This window comes from Solea solea, chromosome 11, assembly GCF_958295425.1.
Source record: "Solea solea chromosome 11, fSolSol10.1, whole genome shotgun sequence".
Taxonomy (NCBI): Eukaryota; Metazoa; Chordata; class Actinopteri; order Pleuronectiformes; family Soleidae; genus Solea; species Solea solea.
In genome coordinates this window covers 5,436,672-5,455,405 of record NC_081144.1, presented here as the reverse complement: position 1 = coordinate 5,455,405, position 18,734 = coordinate 5,436,672, and the positions used below count along the sequence as shown (strand labels likewise).

Sequence of the window (18,734 nt, the reverse complement as noted above, 5' to 3'; positions counted from 1 at the left end):
AAACAAATGACATGATCAGCATTTTTTACTGGCTTTGATTGCGACATTGCGATCACAGCTACTGTACTGTTTTGTTGTGAAATGCCTGTGGGCGTGGTTACAACAGGGGAATTCAAATAAGATTTTCACTGTTAAATACAGCATTTACAGGGAAATACTAATAAATAAAACAGAAAAACAAGGCTATATCACAGTTAAATGGTGCCTGGAGTCATGTATAAGTGTGATGTTATAGTAAACAGTAGGGATGACAGAATATACCTCTTTTTTGTGTTTGATACAGATATTACAAACTTGAGTAATACCGATACCAATACCAATACCGATATCAATCCAATACAGTCACGTCATTTCAGACGCAATTCTCTGACTGCATAACAAAAAATTTTTTCTTCTAATGAAGAAATAAACAGCCCACAACATGACTCAGCTAAAATGTTGTTGCTGATTTTTCTGCGGTTGTATAGGATTTTTTTGGGATCTTAAGGTATTTTACATTTGTATCTGTCCAATATCCAGTATCCAATACTGATACTCGAATAAACAGTTGTTAATTTATAGTATATATACTGTAAATATCTAGGACGCCAAACTTAAATGTAAAAGTAATGTAACTCGTAGCCAGTAACGAAACACTCCCGCAAAATTACTCCTGCTGCGCGCGCGCGCGTGTGTGCGCGTGTGCGTCAGTCTCTCAAGAGAGTTCTACTGAAAGTTGACGGTCTCCTTTAACTTCATGGTCCCCCCATGAGGAGTTAACCTGTAGCTTAAGTGTTGTAGTTAATCTTCCCCGAGCTCAGCTCAGAGGCTTCAAAGCGCAGCCACAGACTCCTGTGTGCGCAACTCTGCTGCGCCCTTTTCCCCCGCAAAGAGACGACAAAGTTTTTTCTCCCTGGAGATGAAGCTTTCAGTGCTGTCCAAGAAGCTGTGGTGCGTCCGCAAGCAGCTGATCCTCCTGCTCACTCCTCTGCTCTTCCTGCCTTTGCTTTTCACTCTGCCGGAAAAGGTGAGTAGTGTGAATTCTAACAATATTTGAGCTTTGATGTCGACAGAGTCACATTGGTAACTCTTTCAATTACAGTGATAGCCCATAATAATCCTCCTCACCAAACTATCCTTATCATGACTATCATAGTTTCACCGTACAACCACACCATTACCATTGTAATGACCAGGGTGAAGTTATTTGCATTAAAATAATCAATTTTACACATATTATCACATGTTGCTATGCTGTTACTGTACTATAATGTTAAGTGTTATTATTAGATAATTATTATATATAAGTACAAATACAAATGACAGACAGACTTGTGTGTCTAAAATCAGTCGATAACAAACACAGGTTAATGTCCATCTTTACAGTAACTTCTCCTCTCAGTGTGAATCAATTCAATGATTGTTATTTATCTTTTTTTTTATAAGTTGACTGGACATTAACAACCTCACTTTGCTTGTCTTTTAGGAGGGAAAATGTCTTTACGTGGTGGTGCTGATGGCGATGTTTTGGTGCACAGAGGCTCTTCCTCTGGCTGTCACTGCGATGCTCCCCATCTGCCTCTTCCCAACACTGGGGATTCTTTCGTCCAAAACTCTGTGTCCTCAGTATTTCCTCGAGACCAACTTCCTCTTCCTCAGCGGCCTGGTATTGGCTTCGTCGATCGAGGAGTGGGGTCTGCATCGCAGAATCGCTCTGAAGGTCCTGAGTATTGTTGGAGTAAAACCTGCCTGGTGAGTGAAGAAGACCACACCTAAACAAGTTTTTGTTTTCGAGGATCAATGCCTCTCTTTCCTTTATGATGTTGAGTATCGTATTTAAATTCAGTCAGGCCTTAACGCCTGGACACTTCTATCTAGATTTGTACCATTTTATTATTTTAATTTGATTTAATTTAAGTTTTTATGTGTTATACCGTGTTTACTTTGTAAAAGCACTTGGTCAACCCTGGTTGTTTTTAAATATCCTATAGAAATACATTTGACTTGACTTCATGCAACATTCTACAGCTCTAGTCATGATGAAGCTTCCTGTTTGGGTTGTATGTGCTAAAAATGACAGAAAAATAGTCTTCATGGATACGGGAAATCTGAATACACTGTTGCTTTTGGTCTTTTCATGATTTTATTATATTTCTTTGCAAGGGTTGCAGGTCAGCAGTCATCCTGCTGATGCATCGAACTGATATATATATACTTTATTTTTCCCAGGCTCATTCTGGGAATGATGGCGACTTCCGCCTTCCTGTCCATGTGGCTCAGCAACACGGCCACGACAGCCATGATGCTACCCATCGCTAATGCTATCCTGGAGAGTCTGTTTGGAGACCTGGAAACCCTGAAACAGAAGTGCAAGTCCAGAGAGGACCCAGACAGCGATGGAATAAATGGTATGTTGTATGGTTGTGTGTTTTTACGGTCTTATTGACTATTATCTGTTAACAATAAGGCTAATTTTCTGTGTGCACTGTCGGGGTTGACCCTCAAATTGATAAACTCTCAGAGAATTATTATTATTATTCTTCATTAATTAAGAAGAATTGGTCATGGTCTGTATTTATATAGAGTTTGTCTAGTTTTGATAAGCTGCTTTATGCTATAGTTTTGTCATTCACCCATTCATACGCTTCAACATGGGGTTAGAGATAAATTAATATATGCAATTTTAGACATTTTGCTTATTTGTCCTTACTTGAAAAAGATGTGCCGGGTGTCACTTTCTGTACAGACTGTAAAGCCCTTCGAGGCAAACTGTTGGGCTTTATAAACAAAATTGACTTGACTTGAAAAGACAGCAAACATGATGTCTGCGTTATGTTTAACTGGTTCTTGTGAAGCTTTTAATATGTAAACTACTGTGTGAACTTTGTGCAGTTTTTCCCTCAGATACAAAGTTAGTCAATATTCAAGTGGTAATTGATTAATGACACTTTATTGACATAAAGTCATATATTAAATATATCAGTTGCTCAAAATGTCTCATAAACTCATATTATATTATAGTTTTTGGAGATTTGGGACTTTATCTAAGCTTAATTGTGACCTGTGAACCTGACGCAGACTCTTTGATTGACTTTCTTTCAGGTCAGTGTACTGTGAAGTTGCATCCATTGCCCTCTGAGCCCATGGAAAAACAAATACTGTCAACTGAAAGGTAAGAACAACAAAACTCTTTCTGAATTAGTGTGCCAGTGTTGAGATGGCATGTTTGAGCAAAGATGGTCATTGAGGTGCCTGATAGGTCACCTGGAAGAGCTGGAAGTCCTACAGCGTTCAGCCATCTGGGGTCAAATACATCTTGCAGCTTTTTGACCCTGCTCTCTTTCTCTCTCTCTCTCTCTCTCTCTCTCTCTCTTTCACTCTCTCTCTCTCTCTCTCTCTCTCTCTCTCTCTCTCTCTCTCTCCCTCCCCCAGTCTTGTGTAATTTGTTCAATCATTGTCAAATGAGTTCACACAGTCTGAACTGACATAGGACAAAAGGTCAGGTAAACCCTGGACAGGTCACCAGTCCATCGCGGGGCCACCATAGATGAACAACCATTCACACCTACATCCACACTCACATCTACACTCACATTCACACCTACATTTACTTTTGACCATCTTGCTGGTGTAAATATGAAAATGCAGTCAGCAACTATTTTGCTTAGCTCAGCTTAAATACTAGAAAAAAAGGGGGAAATGATTCTGACCCAATACCTCAGAAAATCAAAGCAGTATTACAGGAAAAATGCAACTTGCTTTGTTTCTTTCTTTTTTGTTTTTAATTAATTAAACAAACAAACAAACAAGATGTGTGTAACAGTGAGCTTCAGTGGGTTAAAATGAGGGACAGTTATGTACAGTCACGTATGAGAGAGAGACAGAGAGACAGAGAGAGAGAGAGAAGCTGAAGCTTCCTGTTTTGAGTCCCTGTCCAGGAGAAAAGTATCCACATCACCATATCTATCTCCCTTCCTTCCTCTGACTTCCTTTTTGTTTCAGCATCTATATTTCACCACACCTCCTCTGCAGACCTATGTTTTTATTTTCAACTCTCAGGAAGAATTTCACAGCATGTGAAACTATTATTATTACTAAGTGTTGAACTTTAAAATGATGAATGCACAACACTGAGAAACCTCTTACTTTTCCCGATAAGGATGGATGCGACAGAGCAGACTGACAGAAGGACAGCTGAGGAGATCCGATCAGAGGCGGAGTATCAGATGAATGTATGGAAAGGATTCTTGATCTGTATTCCATACTCATCCAGTATCGGAGGAACTGCTACGCTCACAGGCACGGCGCCCAACCTCATCTTTATTGGACAGCTGAAAAGGTGACCGTCCATCTCCGCAGCATTTGAACAAAGAGATGGTCATTTTGGAGCTGTTTGCCTACAACCCTTTTGTTTTACAGCTACTTCCCAGACTGTGACGTGATCAACTTTGGCTCTTGGTTTGCATTTGCTTTCCCACTCATGGTCGTCTTCCTGTTTTTGGGATGGTTATGGATTTCATATCTCTATGGAGGATTGAATACACGGTAATATGTCAAATGTACTTGTTGCAGATTAAGAAAAGTTGATTTCTGTAGTTTTTCAGTTACAGCAGTATAAAAAAACACTGTCAGGAAAGGCCTGTTTTTCAGTAACATGCTGTGAAAGCTCTTCTCTCACTTCCTTTTTCCTTAAATGCAGTGTGTCTCACAAAAATGTTGACATTTTATGCAGATTGTGCTTCAAGAGATATGACGAGAGAGCCCAGGCAGAGGCCAGAGCCAGGGCTCTCATAGAGGAAGATTACCGGAAACTAGGGCCCATAAAGTGAGGACCCCTGTATGTTTTCAAATCTCATGCAATAGACCGTGATTGAGTCCATTTTTATCACAAAACATTTCACTGATATTCTTTTCTCCGCTGTATACTCACTTTCAGTTTTGCAGAGGGAGCCATCTCTTTCTTTTTTGTGTTGTTTGCTGTTATGCTGTTCACACGAGATCCTAAATTTGTCACCGGCTGGTCTGTGTTTTTCAAAAAGGGGTAAGAAAGACAGATATAGCAATCACTTTTCATGCAATAAATGATCACAATGAATGACCTTTTTTGTTGTTTTCTTGCAGGTACGTCTCGGATGCAGTCACCGGTGTGGTCATTGTGTCCATATTGTTCTTCTTTCCCTCACAGAAACCCTCTCTGAGATGGTGGTTTGACCCTCAAGGTCAGTTATACACAACTATGAAGGGATACTTTTAATTTATAAGAAATGAAGGAAGGAAACAAAGGCAAGAGTGCAGACCAAGCACATCATGCATGCCTTGTTTTACCAGGAAGTATGTCCTTCTTCGTCAATGCATCACATGTATGTGAGCAGAGACGCTGGTCCTGGATGGGCAGCTTTCTCTGGGCTGCAGGTTATACACCAGTTATAGTCTTTCTTACTCAGGCAAAGTAAATACCACTGGCATGGCAGGACATTTCCCAACATCTAATTTTATTCTCACAGCTTCACGTATGCTGCTCCATTTGACACCTTCAATTGTTTCACCATACAAAGGGACAAAATAGATGTACCGTCCAGCCGAGTGTGACGTGCAGCCTCCGAGCTCGGTCGGAACGTCGATATTTGTGATGGATTCTGATACGTGACGTCTGTGCCTCGATCACAGTTGCTGTGGAACTAACTAACTAACCTTTGGAATGTGAAAAATTAAGATTAGAGAGTCTGAGTGGGACAGTAGTTTCTCTGTTTCTGTGATTAGAATAAGCTCTTAAAGATATGTTGTCACACTCCAGGGGTGTTTGAATCCAGACGTGTGTGCATGTGCATTTGTGTGTGTGTGTGTGCATGCTTGTGTCTTGCATGTATTGAAGGCACGTGTGGGTGCGATGGTGTATATAGTGTTCAGCTGGTCAAATAAACCACTGGAGACATGCCAGAAAAAGGAATAATGGGGTTCAGTGCTTTGCTTTAAATGTAGGTCAAATTTATCGCCAACTCGTATAGAAAACTGCAGAGCAGGAAACAAACAGTACCACTGTTTCTATGCATTTCTCTTTCTTAAATATCATTTTGAGTCACTAAAGCTGTTCAGAGCTCCAGCTCATATAATTCGTATTGCTTTGAATCCAATGAAAATTGTTCAAACATTGTCAGTGCATCCAGTTTGCAAGATGTCAAAGACGTTGTTAATGGAACCATGTTTATCTTGCATTGTATCAAAATGGTCTCACGTATACAACACATCCTAAATATTTCCAAGGATATATATCATGCATCTATACTGTAACTTTCCCAAATGCTGAAACATCACAACTTGATATAGAATAATTATGATTATGTTTCCCTGTATATTTTTTCTCAGCTTCAAACACTCCATATGTTCCTCTCTTATCATGGAAGAAAGCCCAGGACTCTATTCCCTGGAATATCATTCTTTTACTCGGAGGTGGCTTCGCTATGGCCAAAGCTTGTGAGGTAAACACACATAGTAATAAATGTAATAATATAATAATTATAATAATTGACTTTTTCATAAATATAAGTATTTGCTTTCTTCTTGACAAATACAAAGCTCTGTCTTATCTTACCATAAATCTATGTTGGTGTCTATGTTTAAACATTAACTATCTTCTGAAGGGTTAGTTCAGGGGTTTTGATTTGTGGTTGTATGAGGTTCTTACATGTTGTCAACATACTGTGAAACTAACCCAGAAAAAGCTGATTTTAGCCTCATAACAATATAAATCGTGCTACCTCACGTTTGTCAAGGTTGTAATATTGTAAAATCTATGATTTTCTGCATGTTTGTGCAGGAGAGTAATACAAAGTTTAGTTTCTCGTCAGATTAGGCTGTTTAAATGGTGGTGTTAAGTGGCTTAAATCTGTTTTTTCTTCTGATGTCCCTGCTGGCAGCCATGTTTTTGTTGAGTGTTTGCCTTGCTGTGTCCTGTAGCTTCTCACTACAGGGAGCACAGAGTGCAGTCAGCTTTATGTAAGACACAGACTGTCTATAAAACCTCACACCAAAAAAACTGAACTGTAACTTTACCTTACCTTAACTGTAAGGATGTTTATTTCCAGTCACTATACCATAACATGTTTTTTATTCAGATTTACCAAGCCAGATGAACCATGTTAATGTTGCAGGTCAAGGTCAAGGTAACGTTATTTATACCCAAAGGTAGCTTTCGTTAACAGAAGCAGCAGATACGTAGCACTTTGTAAAAATGGATGTATAATCTTCTGCTTCCAAAATATCTTATTTTTTGATTCACACACGTTCACACACATAGCCAGGCACCTATTGGACAATACCAGCTGTCAGTCACACTGGTCTCCACTCATACGTGCCATGAGGCAGGGTCTTATTTTCCCATAGACCTCCATTCAAACAGAGTTCTTTTTGCATTCATCATACGGTCTATGATACATAGCTTTTTCATTGTGTCTTTATGCTATGCTAAGCTAACAGGCTGTTGCTCCAGTGTTAAAGTCAGGTGTAGTAATCATACAGTTGTTTTGCAAAGAGACACTGAATTCTTAATTCTGGGTAATATAATCTGTGGTCTCTCTCCTTTTCTGTTGTCTCTCTGTTGATCTGCTCTGCTTTTATTATGATGTTTAACCCCTAACCCACACTTGTGTCATTTGGCAGGAGTCCGGCCTCGCCGCCTGGATCGGGGGCCACCTCCAACCTTTAGCCGAGGTCCCTCCTGCTGCAGCTGTGATGCTCATCACTGCTTTCCTGGCCACGTTCACTGAGTTTGCCAGCAACACAGCCACGATTATCATATTTTTACCCGTCATTGCTGAACTGGTGAGGCTGGTTTTCAACTTTGAGCTACACAGAGAGTTCAGCTTCAATGACCTTCTGTATGTGTAACAGACTGTCATGGGCCAGTAGGTAGACGAATGGTGAGGCTCAGTGGAAACTTACAAGGTGGACAGGGAAAATGGTCTGTTGCTGACCTCATTCTTCATGTCGGTTAAAGGCTGAGTGGGTTTTGTTAAGCACTTGCAATAGATGTGTGTAAGACTGTAGGCTGTTGGACATTAACTGCTGTCGTTAGTAATTATTATCTGGATGTTTTGTACTTTGCAATGCTGTCTATACTATAAAGTATCCATTCGAACAATCGTTTACAAGACATATAGAAGGTTCAGTGAATATGTTCTTGTGGGTTGGAGGAGAAGGGGGGGTTCATGTTTGAAGCCTATTTGTCCTAAAGGATTTAATTATTTGCATGGCTGCACAGATGCATCAAATGAAAGATTCCTTATGTATCAAGCATTCATTTCTCTTCTGCTAAGCCTAACAGATTTGGTATATCCACACAGCTTTTCTTCTTAGATACAATTCAAGTTACATTTTCTTTCTTTTCTGTTTAAATAGTGTCTGGTCTTTTTGTTTGTCCCTGCAGGCTAACCGCGTGTCAGTGAACCCTCTGTACTTCATGATACCTGCCACAGTTGGATGTTCGTACGCCTTCATGCTGCCGGTGTCTACGCCACCCAACTCCATCGCTTTTGCATCGGGACACCTCATGGTCAAAGACATGGTAAGACAAGGTCACTGCAGCACGTGACGCTAATGTGGCGCATACAGTTCGTGGTTCATCACATATTCTCATGTCCACTCAGGTGAAGACTGGCTTTGTCATGAACATCCTGGGCATTCTCTCAGTGGCTCTGGCCATGAACACGTGGGGTGTCGCTATGTTTAACTTGAACACGTATCCGGAGTGGGCTCACGACGGCAACAACACTGCTGTTGTTACAGATGTGCATCTCTCGTCTGTCGCTTGGCTCAATGGTACTCTCTGACCACTCACCCGATCACAGCGTGAGCATAAATGGAGTATCCCAAGGACTGTGTACAGATTTAACACTAAACAGGGACAAGAGTCTGTCTGTAGATGTCTGCACGGACACAAAAATTCAAAATACAATGGCTTTTTAATGAGTTTTTTTTAATGAGGTTTTATATTCAAGCATGGAGGACCAAACCTGCCATAATTAGAAATTCCCCCCAAAATAAATGCAATAATAAAGAAAGTAATAATAAAGAAAATTAGACTTAAAACTTATGAATTTATGAGTAGATATACAAGTTAATTTAAAGTGTGAATAAATATGCCCAGAAAATGAATTGAATACAATAAATTAACGTATTACTCCTTTTTCTGGAGAAGTCGTTTTTTTCCCATGGAATTGGTCTACTGTCGGAGTTTTTGCAGCAGATTGAATATTTTGTTCTCGAGTTGAGTCGCAAGTAGACGTAGGACAAATTACCCAAATTATGGACTGACGGCAAATAATATGTGCGGGAAGTATCACCGCGCACAGAACACACCAGCAGTGGAAACGTGAAACGTGAATACTGTAGCTTTGAGCTGCATTGTCCTGCCACGATAGTTATTTGTTATGAATCTACCTGCAGCCTCAGATGGGATGTGCATTAATCAAACACCTGAGCTGATCAGAGCCTCTACCTCTTCCCCCTCTCTCCACAGACTATGTCTGTGTGTATCTTTCACATCTTTATTACTGCTGTGGTTCTGTCTTTTTCGTCACCTACATTAATTAATAAGTGTCTCAGACGTCGTCGTGTTGTTGTTGTTGTTGTTGACAGTAGTTAATAATAATGTATATTGTGTGTTTACACATAACTTATACGTGTGTGAGATCAGTTTCCAGACTGTATAAATCTGTCACTGGCACATGTCATGATCTATTACACGCTTATTGCACACAGAATAAGCAGAAAGAGCTCAATGAGTTACTCGGTGGTATCATCTTTTCACTGTCACTGATTATGTTGTGGAAAATGTGGAGAGCAGGGGCTGTGATGGCGATGCCACAGAATTCCACTGCAGCCTAAGCCTTTATCGGCTCTAATTAGAATAATTCTTTTTAACTCTTTAACACCTAAGCCTCAAAATGTCCATCTGGTCTTTTTTTGTGCTTATTTTAACCATAAAAGGGGCCAGAAAATGTCCTGTGAGTAAGTGCTTTTGCCCATTTTTTTTACAGAATAACTTTCAATATCTGGGGATTATTTACAATTTACTGCATGTTAAAATAGTGTTTTAACAATTTATTTTAAAGTAGTTGTACATGAATACCAGATTTTGCGCGTTATACTTGAACAGTATAACTCATATTTAAAACATTTGTTAGAGTCTTTGTCTCAATGTCCAAAAGAAGTCCAGAAAAGGAAACTATGTACAAGTGTTTTTCCAACTCTCCACTCTCAACCACATGTTGACCCTCATAATTACAGTAATGCAAAGTGCGCTTGCAGAAATGTGTCATCTTCGATATGTTCGGTTTTAAAGGGTAATGTTTTATAAACAAACAAAAACAAGAAACAATACTTTTTTCTTTTCTTTTTTTTTAATATCTGTGACTGCACAGAGAGCTGTTTATACGAAAGGTACGACTAGACTGACCTCTACTGAAAGAATGAGAGTGGTATCTGTGATATTTGTTGTTTTAATGAGCAAAAATGATTGTCTTTTCTGTATAGTATTAAATGAGTATGTAATTGTTTTCACAAAGTGATTCACGTTCGTACAGTTCAGCTACTATTTTAAATTCTTTGTTGTGGTAATTTAGTCAAATGTGGTTTGTGTATTTGCTGCTAATACCTACTTCTAACAGATATATTATTGAGGAAAACAACTTGTGGTCAGATTGCAAGTTAACTGCTGTCTTTTGAGAGAAACCTAAATAAAACACACAATAAATCACTCCAGGTTGAACATATTTGACATATTGTGGCCTCTGAAAGAGAGCCAGCGAGAGCACGGCGTTGTAAATTCCTTACGATACTCATTTGGTGTTGTTAACTGTCTGGGGGACTGATTTTTTACGATCAACAATGGCTAACTTGTGCGAGTTTGTGTGGTTATTCAGTGTCGGCTGGGTCAGTGCGATCGGTCCCATGGTGTTACAAAATAAACATAGCTACAAAACTCTACAACCCTCCTTACACCTGGCATTACAAATGTGTTTTCTGTCATCAGATAACACTCGTGGGCCCAACCTGGCAACCAAGATTTATAGCTCTCATATCTAAAGCTACTGTAAGTTTGAATCATCACTTGTGAGTCGTAATGAATGTAATTATAGTGTTGTCTGCATTGATCATAACTGGAACTGTGATTCTACACTGAATCCTATCTGTGTGTACTGTGTACTGCATGTGTGCAGTTTGTGTCTGGTGAGACTTTAATGTAGTTTTGCAGCAAAACTTGACACACTTTCAATAAAGATGAAAAATAATATATATATGTGTGTGTGTGTGTAAAACAGTGGTGATTACAAGACAGAAAACAAGTTTCTGTGGAAATGGATTAAAACAATAAGGGAACTATTCGTTCATGTTCAGCAAAAATATTATTAAATCTTTGAACAAAGACTCAATGGTAGTAAAGGCAACAGATTACAACTAATTCAGTCACTTATAGCAGGGGTTCTCATACTTTTTGGGGCCAGGGGAGGACAAGGACACCCCACCCCCCCATGTCCAAACACACAAGATTCCAGTGTCTTTTACTTCATAAAATTCCTTGGATGTGAGTGCCTTCCATTGTAGCGTACAGTGTGTAGCAATAACCTTTGGTTAGAATATGCAACTCTGCTTTATTAGGACGTTGTCGCCCCCCAACACTATCTGGACAATCAGCCACATATTTTTCCAGGATCAGTTTTCCATCCTTCAGTCATGAAAGCAGTCCACCTTCATGTCTGTTTATATTCTGAAGTCACGTTAAATCGCGCAAGTTTCTGTGAGATCCCAAAATTCCTGGAATCTCCTCTCTGAAATTGTTTGATTGTTGTTTGAACGCCAAAAGTGTGGTCCTGCGTCTTGGCTGGATCGTCTAGTCCAGTGTTTGGACCTTGGGACCCGCTGCCCAAGTCCTCAGGAACTAGTCTGGGCTTTCTCAGGATTAAAACAAGTTTGTTGTTTTCTGTGATCTCCCACATTTTTAAAATCAAATCGGACGCCAGCTCAGTAAGGAGTGAGCTGACAATAGAGAAACAAAATGTAATGCATCAACAACCACAAACCTGAGTCATACTTACACAGAGTCACACGTGCATGTTACATTTGTTTAAATGCATGTCAAACATCAATCACTCACACTTCACTATTCCACTGGTGGGTCACTCAGTCGTGAGCAGTGAACACTAACATGGTGGACAATGAATATGGTTCACTATACTGTAGTTATTCAGTCAAAAGAGGCAACACGTTTGGTAACCACAAGGTTAATTAACACTGAGACTAACCTTGTTCTTCCCATCTTGTAAAAGTTCCTGCCTGAACACAGCAGCAGCTTTTGTCTCAGTTTGTGAGTAAGTCAGTCAATTTAATCCAGAAATTAACTCCAGACACCAGACAACCAGGAAACGACAATGAAGTGTCTTTTTTTTGTTGCCAATCTCCAAAGTTCCCAAATTAAAGTATTTATTCCTTCCATTCCCTAAACTTGACCCAAAACCCGATCATTCAGTCAAAATATAACAAACCTTACTAACTTACAGACAATACAAAAACAACATAAAACTGATTGTCCAAAATTAAAAAAAATAAAAGCATTTAAAAGAAAACATCAGGTGGGCTGTTTCACATCCACCAGCGCTGATCCTGTCAAATCCTGTCACTTACATCACTCTGAATATGTTCTCTGGTCACTGTGGCCTGTGTCACATTTCTGTGAGTGTGTGTGAGTGTGTGTGTGTGTTTGTGAACGCATCATCATGCCTCTCTCCATATGATTTTGCGTCATGAATGGAGAAGAGCGGTGTGCTTCTATTTTCACGTGGGAACATGTAGGCCACCCGCAAACATAACCCTGACTGTGACTGTTCAAGTTCCCCCTTTTTTTCATAAAACCTTCCCAGTTCTGTTGTGACTCCATGTCATCATTTCATAGAGAGAATGAAGTTCATCACAGACACAGTTTTAAGGTAAGTTGGAAAGGATGCTACAAATTCAATTACTCGTATGAAATAATCCTATTTTATCCTTTTTTTATTGATGAATGTATCTGTCATAAAGTCATTCTGTAGAAATTTGGTGGCTAAATGTCATGTGAATGTTAATCAGACACGTGTAACAAAAGTATTATTATGTTAAAATGCTATAAGTCAGTTTAAGTTTTTTGTACAAAGAAAATTTTCCATATCTTAATGATAAAACAACAATTCTAGGCGGTGACCATTTCTTACCATTAACTGTGTCAATATAAGGTTCATTTCCACCAAGGAGGTTTAGTGTGTTTGTGAGCTGTATAACTCAAAAACAAAAGGCACATTTGTATGAAATTTTCTGAGAATGTAAATTATGGCCCAAAGAAGAAATGATTAGATTTGAGTACTGATCCGGTTCCAGACTCCAGACTCAGGATTGTTTTGACACTGTGGGAAACCGAGTGGCCTTGGTGGAGGTTTGCGATATCTAGAGTGCTTCCTCTAGTGTTTGTGAAGGATTAAAGTGTTAGAGGTTTAATATGTTAATGAGTGAGCTATGGATTTGCTGGTAAGCTATTTTTCTAAACTTTGGACAGAGGCAGTTTTGATGTTGGTCATTTGTAGTTTGTTTTAGTTGTAGTTTTGTCACTGATATCAGCTCATAAGTTAGGTTCGTATAGAGATGACACCATGAGTAGAAGATGTGTATGTTTGAGCAGAGATGTGTCCAAGTAATTTATTTTAAAGCTTACTTTTCTGATCCACCTACAAGGAAACATTACACACCACTGTACTGTTCACTCACGTAGAAATGTGGCAGCAGGAAATGGAGATCACTCAACGCACCATATCATTCTATAAAAATCAAAACAATTAACTAGACTGTGTTGCCTAGACTCAAACAGATGGAACATCCATTTTACAGATGACTCTATATTGTGTCAGCTATATAGTGCACTGGTTAGTGTAATGTATACTACTACATTTTCAACTCAAAAGTCCAAGCCTTCTTCTTTGAGCGTTGGTTTCACACGGATTCATGAGCACTGCGCAGCATCAGTAACTCTTGGCACCTTCCGGGTACTTTTCGGTGACACTAACATCTTTGGATACTTGTTCAAATGACAAATGACAATGTGATCCCGATAAAACAACAAATACTCTCATAAGATTAACCAACCGGTCCAGTAGGAACAGAGCCACCATGTCATCCCTTTGCAGCCCTTTCTGGGCTTTCAGTTGTCGCCACCATTCAAATGCAGCATCAATGTTCACTGGTCTAGGATCGCTCTGCATCAGCCTTTTTCTTGGCAGTAGCTTTCCCAAAAAACGTCTTTCGTTTGCGACCAACACCCGTTGGCTCCTTTTCTGCCACGATGTTGCTGCAACTGTCTTGTTAAGGGTTAGTTTTCTGGTGTTGTCTCTGGGAATGCGCAATTAATACACAAAGTGGGGGCACACACATAGGGGGGAGGGAGGTCAGATGGCAGTTTGATTGATGCATCATCTAATTAATTTGTTCGGGCCGTCCAATACGATTGGATGGTGTTTTTACAGGCCTGTCCGTTCCACAGCTGACTGACATTTTTCATTTTTGTGATAATGCATTAATTAATCGGTTACAATCAGGGTGTGAAGAGGATTTTAAGTAATACATTAAAAAAAATGCTACAGAAAATGATCTCCCACCCTAACTTTAAGGCCAGCTGCATGTCCAAAAATGGGACGTACATTTCGCCATCTGCCCATTTCTGCAATGAATTCAATGCTCTGAATATGAACCCAAAGTAGACATGTGCAAAGCAAAGCCTCTATTTTCAGTCATCATAGACTGTGTGCCCACTGCAAAAGCTCCCTGTGACACTTATCTGTCCAGTTAGTGGCACATTCTAGTCAGAGTCAATGAAGATCACTGTAACCATGGAAACTTGCTAAAGGTCATATAAGGGAGTCCACTTGTACACACACATACAAACTCAGAGCTCAAAAAAGGGCAAAGTAATGAGAAATTGACCAACGCAGAAATGGGCTGACTCACAGATAATATGAAAATATGACCCCGGACATAACATTGTTCAACGTGTATCTTTTTTTCTCTTTAATCCAGCAGGAGCAGAACAGGATCTCGCAGACAGATTCTAAAATCTGTGCTGCTTTATCTCTGGGACGTTTACTCTGCGCGTACACCTGCGGGCAGAGACGTCCTGACTCTGCTGTCCCTCTGTTTCACACTCGCCATGATTACTGGCGGCCTTCTTCATCACTGGCTGTTCAGGACTCTGAGATATGACCATGAGGCGTCCGTTCAGACGGCGTGCATCTACAGCGTGGCTGTGTTTCTGCTCTCGTTCCTGTGTCACCCTCTGCGCTGTGTGCTGACCATGATTCTGCCCACTGTCTGCACCAAACAGGGCCGCAAACTCCTCATCTCAGCCTCCGTCATGATCTTGGTGCTGAACGTCATCCCTAATATCACGGTGAACGTTGGCGCCGTGGCCCACATCCTGAAGTGCACCGCTGAGGGATTTACAAAGACTCTGTTGAACTCATCTGAACCCTTGAACAGGGCGAAGCAAGACCTGGTTGCAGAAACCATCAAAGTGAAACGGGAAGACTTGAGCTTCGTCACTAATTTGAGGAACTTGGACCATTTCACTCACATTGATGTGTCAGAGGTTAAAGGCAGGTTTAAAAAGATGATTGGACAGATGGAAGTCAACTTCTCCTATGCCAGGAATCTGCTCAAAGAGTGCAAACTGCTGTCGAACAGGATCCTTGCTGCTATTTTTGTTGCTCTGCTGATCTTTGAATCCTCGTGCTACTTGAAATCTTATCTGACGTCACTTCAGTTTGACAATGGCCACTTCTCCAAAGAGCTGCTGAAAGAAATGACTCCTGTCGGTGGCAAAAGACGGACTAAAAATAAGATCAGTGCCTCTTGCCGTAGAATAACAACTCAGGAATGTACCTCCTGCTTCATATCACTGGTCGTGGTGACGTTATATTACACTGCGATCACGTTGATAGTCGCTTTGGATCATATTGTGTATCATATAGTTCATGTGATTTTGCCTTTGTTGCTGGACTTTCCACCTACATCTGCCAGCATAAGTGTCAGTTATAAGGTAAGACATCTGCTTTTATTCCATCAAACAGCATTGACTTCCTAACTTTTCCAGCTCACAGTGTATTTGTTCTTGTGTGTGTTTTATTTTTAGGTTCAGTGGTTCGCCCCCGCTCTCTGTCTCATCCCACAATACTGCGTCACACAAGAGTTGACAAACTTCCACAGGGACTACAAGTGGACCTTCAGCCCCGAGCCATCGCTCTGCGACGTGACAACTTCAGCACCGAACCTGGGAGTCACTCTCCTGCTGGGCTGTCTCTGGCTGATGAGCTACTCCCTGGTGTTCCTGGAGGTCTACGCCAGACGGCTGCGCAGGAAAATCTCTGCATCTTTTTTCAGAGAGCAGCAGGGGAGGAGAATGGCCTACTTGATGAAGAAAGTGCAGGCAAAGCAGAATTTAAAGGAGCAGGAAGAGACAGTTTCTGTAGAGGTTGACAGTGGGTGAAGTTGTCACTGCAGTGTTTGACTTTCAAATTTCAGTTTTTTTGGCCTTAGCAGCACATTGCAGCACTACTCAGTAGATCTTATTCAAGAATAAAATATTGATTATAATATAATCAGGTTGTTGTATTTTGAACCTGCAGAGAATGAGACCTATTGATTTGTATGTTTGTTTTTCCTGCCATGCCAACATAAGGTGGCCAGCAGAGAAATGTCTCCACAGCTACTGAACAGACTTTTTTCAAAGTTGTGCACGGACTATGGATCCTTGTGACTTTGGTGATCCCTGGATTTGTCAGGCAGCACCACCCAATGGTCACAGTCTTCACGTTGTGCAGTGAAAACTATTTTAAAATACAATGAACTTAACTCTTGATTCCTGAACCTACATATTTATTGACTGGCGATCTCCTTACTGCCTTTGCATGTTCTCCCCGTATGTGTGTGTGTGTGTGTGTGTGTGTTTTCCAGGTTCTCCGGTTTCCTCCCACAATCCAAAAACATGCAGATTTGGGGATTAGGAAAATTTGACACTCTAAATTCATAAAGTGGCAGAAGATGAGTGAGTGATCTCCTGACCTTTACATCACTGCTGAGTCGTGAGTTGCCATATTGGGGGAAATGACCCCGACAATAATGGACTGTGGTTAAATGTGGTGCACACATTCACATTCACAAGACAAATTCAAATTAATTTGTGATCAGTTCATTTCAGTGCAGTCATTGCTGTAGGAAACACTTAATGCAACATTTTAGTTGCAGTGAATGTGTCCCTTAGATTTTACCTGGTGAGTTGTAAATATTATATCTTTTTGTTTCTTATTTAATCACTGTTATTGCAATGCCCCTGTGAGATTTATGCAGGAAATTGCATTATTATCGAGTAGAGATAACCTTTGGTATTTCTAGATAGATAGATAGATAGATAGATAGATAGATAGATAGATAGATAGATAGATAGATAGATAGGTTTTTTTACTCTGCAGCCCCACTAGATGCCAGCATTGGCCTAGATAACTTTAATTCCTCAGATGCATCTGTTTCATGCACACATCATCATTCATCATTAGCTATTTTAGTGTAACTTGACAAAAAAGAATCACAAAAGTCCTTTGAATATCAACAACCTCCTGCTTAAAAATTCCCAACAGCCCTCAGGAGTTTATTTTAAGACCTCAGTCTAGAGTAATAATAGAATAACTCCTTATCATCTATTTTTACTCCTGACTTCCTGCATGTCTACACCATGATTGTCTCAAAATTAATTGATTCAAAAATGAAATACGAACGATAAATAATTCATACACTTACCAGCCGCTATATCAGGTTGTTCCAATGCTTACTAACACAAATATCTAATCAGCCAGTGGTTCTGCCCACGTTCAAACCAAGCATCAGATTGGGGAAGAAATGTGATTTAATTGACTTTGAATGTGGCATGGTAACCGTGTGTCTGACAGACTGCTGAACCATCTCTAAAGAAAATATCCAGAAAATGTATTGTCGATGCCAGAGGTCAGAGGAGAATCACCAGACTGGTCAGACATGATAGAACCATCTGTCTTTATAAGCTTCTGTTATAAATTCTGTTACTTTCTACATTTCACATTCTGTATTTTCTTTGTTTTGATGAAAGGAAAAATACAGCAGCAACATCAGCATTAAAGATATAAAAGGCATATAAAAACATGATTAAAAACATTTAAATAGAGAGTTAAAGGAAAGAGGGGAGAAACAGGAAATTAAAAGAGACTAAAAGTTGCAGTTACAGCTGAGGCGCAGCAGTGATGATTTCATTTTTATTTAAACATGTCCTGCGGTGCGTCCTGGGTTTGATTTGTATTTGAGTTTTTCCTCACTCGATGTGAGTGTCTAAGGATATAAAGGTGTCACATGCTGTAAAGCCATTTGAGGCAAATTGTGTTTGTGATGTTGCGCTATATAAATAAAATTTGACTTGAAAGGCAACAGTGTAAGCCCCTGTTAAAACCCCATGTATGCAGAAGATCATCTCTGAATGCATAGCCTTGAAGCAGACGGTCTACAGCAGCAAAACACTCCACTCCTGTCCTCATACTTTATTATATGTCCTGTGCACCTAATAAATTGACGGGCGAGTGTTCTCTGATGCTGTGAGTCTCACCTCAGTATTTCTTTCTTTTGCATGTCAGAGCTCAAACATCATATGGATTTGAAAGGTACAT

General features: G+C 40.0%; 2 protein-coding genes across 2 annotated transcripts; both read left to right on the top strand.

Moving 5' to 3' along the window:
• The first annotated feature begins 784 nt into the window (after positions 1 to 784).
• slc13a3 (solute carrier family 13 member 3) lies at positions 785 to 11,271 on the top strand. Its single transcript, XM_058643173.1, has 13 exons — positions 785 to 1,006; positions 1,466 to 1,731; positions 2,209 to 2,387; positions 3,082 to 3,151; positions 4,139 to 4,318; positions 4,399 to 4,524; positions 4,712 to 4,804; positions 4,916 to 5,020; positions 5,101 to 5,198; positions 6,343 to 6,455; positions 7,636 to 7,797; positions 8,402 to 8,539; positions 8,622 to 11,271. The coding sequence occupies exons 1-13, from the start codon at positions 899 to 901 to the stop codon at positions 8,802 to 8,804; spliced, it is 1,821 nt and encodes a 606-aa protein (XP_058499156.1). The 5' UTR covers positions 785 to 898; the 3' UTR covers positions 8,805 to 11,271.
• A 1,659-nt stretch (positions 11,272 to 12,930) lies between these two features.
• ocstamp (osteoclast stimulatory transmembrane protein) lies at positions 12,931 to 18,487 on the top strand. The gene is made up of 3 exons (XM_058642186.1): positions 12,931 to 12,959; positions 15,070 to 16,087; positions 16,181 to 18,487. The coding sequence occupies exons 1-3, from the start codon at positions 12,931 to 12,933 to the stop codon at positions 16,532 to 16,534; spliced, it is 1,401 nt and encodes a 466-aa protein (XP_058498169.1). The 3' UTR covers positions 16,535 to 18,487.
• The last annotated feature ends 247 nt before the right edge of the window (positions 18,488 to 18,734 follow it).